At 54.6% G+C, this 8,982-nt stretch overlaps 1 protein-coding gene and 1 pseudogene across 2 annotated transcripts; both read right to left on the reverse strand.

Moving 5' to 3' along the window:
- Window positions 1-194: 194 nt before the first annotated feature.
- Window positions 195-8,961, reverse strand: USF2 (upstream transcription factor 2, c-fos interacting). Of its 2 annotated transcripts, XM_008051945.2 has the most exons (7): window positions 8,764-8,961; window positions 8,180-8,330; window positions 7,970-8,057; window positions 7,709-7,767; window positions 1,221-1,315; window positions 923-1,051; window positions 195-834 (listed from the first exon to the last, which is right to left on the reverse strand). In XM_008051945.2, the coding sequence occupies exons 3-7, from the start codon at window positions 8,041-8,043 to the stop codon at window positions 745-747; spliced, it is 447 nt and encodes a 148-aa protein (XP_008050136.2). In that variant the 5' UTR covers window positions 8,044-8,057; window positions 8,180-8,330; window positions 8,764-8,961; the 3' UTR covers window positions 195-744. The 2 variants fall into 2 exon arrangements, with proteins under 2 accessions (XP_008050136.2, XP_021565189.1); XM_021709514.1 differs by lacking the exon at window positions 8,764-8,961 and having other exon boundaries at window positions 195-1,051; window positions 8,180-8,517.
- Window positions 8,662-8,979, reverse strand: LOC110595071 (annotated as a pseudogene).
- Window positions 8,980-8,982: the final 3 nt, after the last annotated feature.

Here is an 8,982-nt window from a genome sequence, read left to right on the forward strand (position 1 = left end):
CCCCAGCTCCTCCCGCCCCACCCCACATACACCCTGGCCCTCAAGAGGACGTTCCTCCATCATCCAACCAACCACTGGGTACCGGCTGATGTGGGACGGCGGGGATGACACACCCACGGGCAGCTCGAGCCCTGCCCTCGTGGGCTCTGCAGACCCCAGGCCCCCTCCGTTCCTGAGATGGACAGACACAATCAGACAAGGCGGGGCCACATGGGGCCAGTTTATTGCAGTTAAATACCTCTCTCTCTCTATTTTTTTGTCCATTTTTCCATAAAGAAAATTAAAACACGCACACACACACACCCAAGGGGAGCGGGGATCCAGAAACAAGAGGTGGGTGGGACGGGCCTCCCTGCTAGGTCCAGGCCCCCGGGCGGCCCCCAAAGGCTCCCCTCCTTCCCACAAGCACCCTGTCTCAGTGCCTCTGGAGACCAAGGAGGCAGCGGGATATGGCAGGGCCTCTGTCCTCCGCCCTCGCGCCTCCAGATGAGACCGCCAGAAGTGCCGGGGCTTGGTGAGGGCCGGAGAAGGGAGACAGACAGACAGACAGGGAGGAAGGACATCGCTTCCAAGTCGAGGAGGGCGGTGGGCACGGTATCCACAGAAATGCATTATTTCTCCCCGTTTTTGTTAAAAATCTACTATAAAAAAACGCAGCTGGGGGAGGGGCATGTGTCCCTCTCTGTGCTAAGGGCTGGGGAGGGGGCAGCAGAGGCCGGCGGCGGCTGCACGGGGGGGTGGGCGTCACTGCCGGGTGCTGTCGCCCACCATCTCCAGGTTGTGCTGCTGCAGCTGGGCTCGAAGCAGGGCGTTCTCGTTCTTCAGCTCCTCGATCTGGCAGACATAAGTGACAAGGACGCCGGGCCTGGCTCCTTGCTCGGAGGTCCCGAGCCCCCACCCAGCCTTCGGCCCTGGCTCCCACCTGTTGCCTCAGAAGCTCATTGTCCATCTGCAGCCGCTCAGCCTCCTTGAAGGTCTCCTGCATGCGCTGGTTGGTCTGGCGTAGCTCCCGGATGTAATCGCAGGCCTTTGACAGAATCCCTCCTTTACTCTGGGGGAGCAGGGGGGACAAGAACATCGGAGTAAGCACCGCGACTGGCGCACCCAGGACGACTCCCATGCCCAGGGTCAGTCACTCTGGAAGAGGTTGGGGGACTCGGCCCACTGAAGCCATGGAGGGCCAGGCAGCCTCCTGGCCAGAGGGCGTAGGGGACACTCACCGCTCCTGTCTTGCTATTGTCTGCGTTACAGTCTGGAATGATTTTTGAAAGTTGGACGATCCAGTTGTTGATCTTGTCCCTCCGCCTCCGCTCCACTGCAAGAACAACAGCCATGACAGCGGCTACGTTTACTGCACTGTGTGTGCCCGCGTGCGCTCACAGGACAGATGCTGAGACTCAAGTATGCTGAGGCGTGGTGCAGGCTGCACCCGCGCTAGCAAGTGCAGGGCTGAGGCCTGAACCCAGGCAGCCAGCCTCCGTGACAGTTTCTCGAGTGCCACTTGACTTTAGGGCAGGAATAAAAAGCCAGGAACTTCAAGTTTGTTTTGTTGGTCTGACTGGCACATTTTTGAAATTTGAGTCAACAATTAAAAATCAGGAAATTTCAAGTCATAATTGGTATCTTTGGCTTCTTTTGACAAAAACAGAGTTCTGACCACAGCGGGCACATATTCTGGGGAGACAAGAATGGGTTGAGTCCCCTACACAGGACCCTATGCCCTCTCCAGCTCCTGCAGCCCCTGGATTTGACTATCTGGTTCTGCCTGGAGATTCTGGGACTCATGATTTCCTTTTTCTCCTCATCTCTAAAGTTAGTCTGACCATGTCTCACTCCTATTTAAAATCCTTGAGGCCCCAGCAACAAGCTCCATCTCCCCAGACTGGCACCTGTGGCTCCTGGAACCTGGCCCCCAAGGCATCGGCTCACCTGGGAACAGTGTGAACCCTCCTTGAAGGCCAGGGGTGGTAAACTAATGGAAGATCCTATTTGAAAAACCCAGATTTGTGATTTTATTCCAATAAACTCTACAGTCTCACTTGATCTGTTAGCTGAGTGGCAGCTGCCCCCACAGACAGGACAGGTGCCTTCTTCCTCTGGCCCACATCCCGTCCTGCTGATAGCCGCCAGGGGTCTGTATGCACTAGAGCCCGAGACCCCTGGTTCGGGGCCTACTGCAGCAAGACTGTCCAAGTCCTTCGTTACCTTCTAAGCACAGAACTAGGCACTGGGGGACACGAAGAACGTCCAGCTGCCCCTCGCTCCCACCCCACAGACCACCACACCCCCTGCCAGGGAGCTCATTCTGTTTGTGGAGGGGGAACAGAGCCAACAGCTAGGTGGGACGTGTGGAGGAGGCAGTGGGGTGTGTCCTAAGTGTTGAATGCTGACGATGACAGGACAACGGAGGGAGGGGCCTGATGGGGGGGGAACGGAGCAGAGGCCAGTGCGTGGCCTGCACCCCTCGCAACCCCCGAGCATCGGCGCCACCCAGCCCTGCCTTTCCCGCAGACGCTCAGGGCCCGCACCCAAGCGGAACCCACTGTCTTCTCTTGGTTTGGCCCACTTATTGCTGACCAGTCCCTCCCCACTCCAGCCTGAGTGACAACATCGTCCGACATGGGCTTCCTCCTCCTTCGCTCTCCTCTTTCCTCTGAAGCCCCCAATACCGTGACAAGAACGGTGCCAAGCAGGGAGCTTTGCCCAGGCCCAGCCCTGGCCTCACCCAAGGTTCAGTACCCTGTCCTATCATCAAAGACAGCCACATCGCATAGTCTTTGGGAACACTGTGGCCAAAAGCAGCAGGGGAGCTTAGAGTCCAGCACAGGCCTGGAGACACTGTCGCCTCGGTCCTCCACAGCGTGCTCCACTCCAAGGCTTCAGCAGAGGAACTCGGCAGCACTCGCGTCTCCGTTGCTTCCTCTACCCTCCTGCAGTCAGCCTCCGCGAACCTGGGTGCTGGGCTGCAGCTACATCTTCCTGTTTACTTCTTAAACACTTATGGCCCATCCCACTGCATAAAGGGCCCTCTGCGAGGCTCAAGTCCAGGGCAGGATCAGCCTCAGGCTCTGCTTTGCTGGCACTCACAGCACCATCATGAAGTGTCTGTGAGCAGGTGACGCTGACACCACAGCATGTGTCACAACTGAAGACTGTCAAAGTGCCTGGGGAATGCCAGAGGTGGGGCAATGGTTTCTGCAGGGGAGCAGGATGAGTCCTCAGAGAAAGACTTAGGAAACATCTGGGCTGGTTCCTGAGAGGAGGGACATCAGGCAGACAGGGTCAAGTTCCCAGAAAGGGTGGCATGAAAATACATTGAGGGTGTGTGGAGGGGAGGGAGGGATTGTAAAAACAGGTCATCAAGGTCACAAATGCTCTGCAAACAGGTCTGGACCTTACCTTCTCCCCCTCTAGAGGCCTAGGCGCTTGAGTCTAGGGCCTGTCATTAGGCAGTTGCTGATGTGGTCAGGCCTGTGGCTTCAGAAGACCACCATGGCCCATTTGAAATGGAGGAAGACCCGTTAAGACCAAGGTCATGTCTACTCCACAGAAGCATGTCAGTTACACCCATACAACATTTAAAACACAGTTTAGAAGCAAACTCTGCCAGGACATGAAGGAGAAATGGACAGATCCACAAATATAGTTGAAGACATCAATTATATAGTTGGAGACAAGACCACCTCGGCGGTAACTGACAGAATGAGTAGACAAAAAATATCAGGATAGAAAACCTGAACACTCTTAACCAACTTGACCTCACTGACCCTAAGGGCATGCTCCACCTGACAGAAGCAAATGCAAGTTCTTGTCAGGGGCAAGTGCACTCTCCCCAAGACAGATCATATTCAGGACATAAGGTACACCTCAATCAACTTCAGAGAACTGAAACTATACGGAGCATGTCTTCTGACAACAGAACTAAATTAAAAATCAATAACAGAAAAGATACCCAAAAACCCACAAATATTTGGAAATTAAGCAACACACTTCTAAATAACCCAAGGGTCAAAGAAATCACAAGGAAAGTTGGAAAATATTTTGAACTGAATTATGAAAACATATCCAAATGGGATGTACCTAAGTGGCATTAGAGTGAAATTTGCAACTACAAAGGCTTATATTAGGAAAAAAGAAATAGGAAAACTTTAAAAGCAAAGAGAGAAAAATCAAATAACAAGATCCAGCAAATTAAAGTAGAAGGAATAAATTTGTAATATTATGAGTAGAAATCAATGAAACAGAAAAAGCAATTCAATCTGGCTTTTTTTTTTTTTTTTTTGAGTTGGAGTCTCACTCTGTCGCCCAGACTGGAGTGCAGTGGCCACTCCGGGCCACCGCAGCCTCAACCTGCTGGGCTCTGGCGATCCTTCCGCCTCAGCCTTCCAAGTAGCTGGAGTTATAGGCATGCGCTACCACATCCGACTGATTTTTTGATTTACTATAGAGATGAGGTCTCGCTGCCCAGGTGGGTCTTGAACCTGCGGGCTCTGGCAATTCACTCACCTCAGCCTCCCTAAGGCACGGGATTACAGGCTGAGCCACCGAGCCCGGCTCAATCTGGCATTTAAAACCAGATTTTACATAAACATCTAGATTTCTGGCTTCTCAGAGGTTCTGGCTACAGTGGCCTTAAACATGGGCCCCGGTTTACTGGAGGTCCCCCAAACCTCTCTCTGACACACCAAGCATACTTCCTTCTCTCAGGTCCTGGCAGGCATCTGCATTGATGATGCTGGGATGGGCTCCTGCGGTATGGAGAAGTAGTAGCTGGAGAAGTAGTAGCGAAGAGGGAAAATGGGGAGAGAGGCTGATCTGAAATCCATTGGAGCACAGAATCTTGGGATTTGTGCATGTGAGGAAGAAAAGGGTAGAGTCGGAAGTGGCTCTGGCTTTCATTTTTGATTTGGGTAACCGAGACCCAGTGTGCCTTCTGCTGCTCTGGAAAGAGCAGTGTTGCATGGCAGCCTTTGGAGAGGGGAGACAACAAGCTGTTTTGGACAAAGCTGAGTTTGAGGAGTTGCAGGGACATTCAGAAATGAGTACTTGGAACGGGCAGTTCAAAGCATGGGTCTGGGGTTCAAGAGAGAAGAATGGAGTCAAGCACAGCGGTGAGCATGACCAGCATCCAGGGTGCCCAGCCCCTGGGAGGACATCAGGAAGCAGTTCTCACCTTTCTGTGAGTCACATACACTTCCGGAGAAAAGAGAAACGATGAACACCTACAGCTGGAACCAACTAGAGCTTCTGAGGGCCAGCTCGGGTCCTCATGTGCTATCCTCCTGAGGCAACACAAGAGGGGCCAGACCTTCAGCACCAGCAGCCAAAGCAGTCTCTCCAAGCAGCCTCTGACCCAGTGTGAAGACTCACCCACGGGACCAACTGAAAACAGATTTCCAGGCCCTCCCTTTCTGTTCTGCTTGTTCGGGAGAGCCTGGAGATCTTGACTGTTAAACTTCCCAAGGAAAGTTAGAGGGGCCTTGTGTGAGAAACGGTGGAGAAGGGGAAGCAGAGCAAAGGAGAATCAGAGAGGGGAGAGCAGAAAGGAACATGCCCGAACAGAAAGGAGGGAAACGGGCAGGGTCAGATGCTTGGAGCTAAGACAGGAAAGGAAGCCAGTGGATCTGGCAGCAAGGCCATCATGGGCGACCTTAACGGGAGCCGTGTTGGTAGAGAAGTGAGCCAGATCGGCAGAGTACAGGGAGGATGGGCAGACGGTCGGTCAAGTGCTCTGCGGGTCAGGAAAGAGGGAGCGGAATTGAGCCGGAGAGTAGAGGCAAGGCGGCGAAGACTGCTTTTTGCAGGATGACAGACTCAAGGCTGCTTGGAGGCAGATTAACTCAGAGAGGTAGAAAATGACACTGGGGTGGGAGGGTGGCTAGGTGGCACCACGAGTCGCTCACTTCAGCCTTCTCACATGGCACACCATACACCACTGAGGCCTCATCTCAACTCACTGGATCCCCACTAGAAGCCTCGGAGTAGTTGTGTCAGCAGCAGTGGACAGAGGGGGGAACAGGGGCAGAGATTAAAAACCAGCCTGCCACCCTAGGGTCAATAAGTGGTGGAGCCAGGAGCGGCCAGGGGGCCCAGGGGGGCCCTCAAACTCAACACATCCAAACAAGCTCAGACTCACCCCCTCCCTTCCGAGCAACCGAAGCGTTGCAGGAAACCCTGATTCTTCAGCCTCAGAGTCGTGCCCGACAGCCCTCTTGCTTTGACGCAGGCCTGACGCCCGCAGCTGCCTCCTGCTTTCCAAGCCTCTGGTTCCCACCACCTTCGCCATCCAGCTTCCACCCACAGGCCCCTCCCTGGCTTTCTTATCATGCCAGAATAACACTCCAGGGGCAGGGACATCCACACCAAGAGGCCTGGGGGCCTCTTCCAAGACCCTCTGCAATATGTCCTTGGTGGCTCCCACCATCCCCACTTTACCAACTTCCCTTTTCCCTTCCCGAACTCCACTCTTCTTCAAACACGCCAAGTTTGCTCTAGCTCAGGACCGGGGCCCTTGGACTTGCTCTTCTCCTCTGCCTGGAACTCTTCCCCGGACTCCTGACCGGCTCGTTCACCAAGGTCCATTCAGGCCTCTGCTCAAATGTCACCTCTCCAAGAGGCAGTCCGAGCACATTGCTGCCATCGCTCTCCACCTCCTTCCCAGCTTTCCCTTCTGTCGTGTGACTTACTGTACTACCTGATGTCCTAGTGTAGCTGTGTATGCTTTCTGTCTCTCACCAGACAGCTGAGACCTTGTCTGTTCTACTATCTGCTATATTGCTGTATCTGAGGGCCTAAAACTGGGGCTGGCAAACGGCACAAACGTGCTGAACGAACGGCTAAATTCAGAAAGCTCACTAGAATACAACTACACAGGCCAATAACCCCCTCCCCCTCACTGCACACCTTCAGGACTTATTCAGTGTCTCACTCTGACACTCAAGGCCTCTGCTCCTAAGGCACTCCACATAGGACCTCGGCCACAGCCAAACCAGCACCCCCTGAAGCAACCTGACCCACCTGCCTTCTCCCTGACAAAGAGCTCTTCCCCTGAGAAGCCTCACCTCATGCCCCCCACCAGCGCCTATTCAGACACAAGCCCTCCCGCCTTTGAGGCTCCCTGACACTCCAAGTCAAGCTCCAGACCTGGTGTAGGGCCCATGCTGCTCAGCCTGCAATCCTCGGTCAGTAAATATTTGCTGAGTGACAGCTGCTTGGGTGTAAGTGCTCCCTGGCACTTGCGTGTTGCTATGCCCACTGCAGTGGCTACGGACTGAGGTGGGGGACTAGGATCAGAACTGAAGGCCAAAATGACCTTAGGTAAGATCTGGTGTTTCTGGGAAGGCAGGATGCTCTGGCCTCACCAGCCAGGCACGGAATGAGACATGAGTGCGACAGCTGCCATGTGGGAAGGTCAGTCCAGGTGAGTCGGATCAACCCCGTTTTTCAAGAGGTGCAGGCAACCCACGTAAGGACGTGAAGTCTGCCATTCTAGATGTTGGCCATTAATTCAAAAGCACTAGCCAGGTATGACAAAACACATGGTCACTACCAGTTCACACTCACTGCCCAGCTATTCCTGACATTACGCTCTCTCACATGTCCAGTAACAGGCTAGAGTTGCCTCCCCACCTGTGCCTCTAAACCCAGAGCTGAAGCCTGTGAGGCTGTGGTGGCCTGGGCCGGCTCTGGAGCTCCACCTTGTCCTCACCTTCATTGTGCTGAGCTCTTCTTCTCTCATCTCGGGGTGTTCTGGTTCCATCAATTTTTCTAGAAGAGGGGAAAAAAAACAGTCACATATCACTTCAGGCCTATTTGTCCAGACGTTCATTAAACAGACTTGAAACATATCTTCGCAAGGCAAATCCATGTGCACGAAGTGCCTGCTGCTGTGTGCTGAACCGTCCAGCTCCTATTCCAGAAAACCCTCCCTCCCAGTGTCCTCTACTCCTGGGACATCTCCTGCACGTACGGGGAGTAGGGGTGTGTCCGGGGCGCAATCGTCCTCTGTGTTCCTGTCTGAAGCACATCCTGGGGCGTCATCATGACATAGAACTGGCCTGCAGGGAGAGTGGGGATTAGTGCTGTGACAGGGGTGGAGTCGAAACTGGCTGGGGGGCTTCCCTCCCTGCTGGACCTGCTGTCTCCCCTGCCTTCCAACCTGGCCTCTTCCTCTCCTTACCTCCGGCCTGCAAACTCTGGTCTGTGGTCTGTACAGACACAGCTGTGGTATCTCCCACACTGGACGCTGGGAAGTAGGCAAATCGTGCCTCCCCGCTGACAGCTTCGGCTGCGGGGCTGCCGCCATTGCTGAAGGGATTTTGGATTACAGCCTGGGGAGCAGGAGAACACAGAGGCCACCCTTAGCCACCTCTGTTCCCTCATCCTGGCCCCTTATTGCTGTGTTTGATGTTTACCGCATTCTCTGCAATAAACAGAGAAGGGGAAACCCTTCTGTGTGTGCCCTTCTGTTCTGTGTCTCACTCAGCCCTGAAACTTGGCAGGTACTCAGCAATCACTTGCTGAACCAATCTATTTTTAACTCTGAGAAACTTTCCTCGTAGACATATCGTCCCTGTTTTACGTGAAAAAAAAAGAAGTTCCCAGAGCTCTCCCCCAGGTTTCACTGTGCACAACAGGATCTGGCGCCACACAGCCTGAGGCCTACGGGCAACACCCGTGCACCACCTGCCCCACGCCCTGGGGCTCCCCCAGAGCAGAGTCAGTGTCCCCTCTCCATCCCCTCGGGGGCTGCCGGGCACCTACCAGCGGGAAGGGTGCCGCGGGACCTGGGGGTACAGAGGCAGCGGCAGGACCCGGGCGCTGGGCTGCCCCGTCCACGCCCACTTGGGTCACAGCCTGCTGCCCTCCCGCGAAGGCAGCGGTCGACACGACGCTGACGGCGCCGGCCGCGTCGCCCTGGCCGTCCAGCTGACCATCAGTCACCTGGACCACGCGGTATGTCACCTGCAGGGGGCGGCAGAG

This window comes from Carlito syrichta, unplaced genomic scaffold (genome assembly GCF_000164805.1).
Source record: "Carlito syrichta isolate Samal-C Ts95f unplaced genomic scaffold, Tarsius_syrichta-2.0.1 Scaffold246948, whole genome shotgun sequence".
In the NCBI taxonomy this organism is placed as follows: Eukaryota; Metazoa; Chordata; class Mammalia; order Primates; family Tarsiidae; genus Carlito; species Carlito syrichta.

What these genes read in the sequence shown, in the direction of transcription:
- USF2 (XM_021709514.1), bottom strand. Translation starts at nt 8,043, where the DNA reads ATGATGACGCCCCAGGATGTGCTTCAGACAGGAACACAGAGGACGATT. An exon ending in CGGACACACCCCTACTCCCC is followed by an intron (nt 7,768 to 7,969) that starts GTACGTGCAGGA and finishes CCCCTCTTCTAG; the next exon opens with AAAAATTGATGGAACCAGAA. An exon ending in AAGAGCTCAGCACAATGAAG is followed by an intron (nt 1,316 to 7,708) that starts GTGAGGACAAGG and finishes TTGTTCTTGCAG; the next exon opens with TGGAGCGGAGGCGGAGGGAC.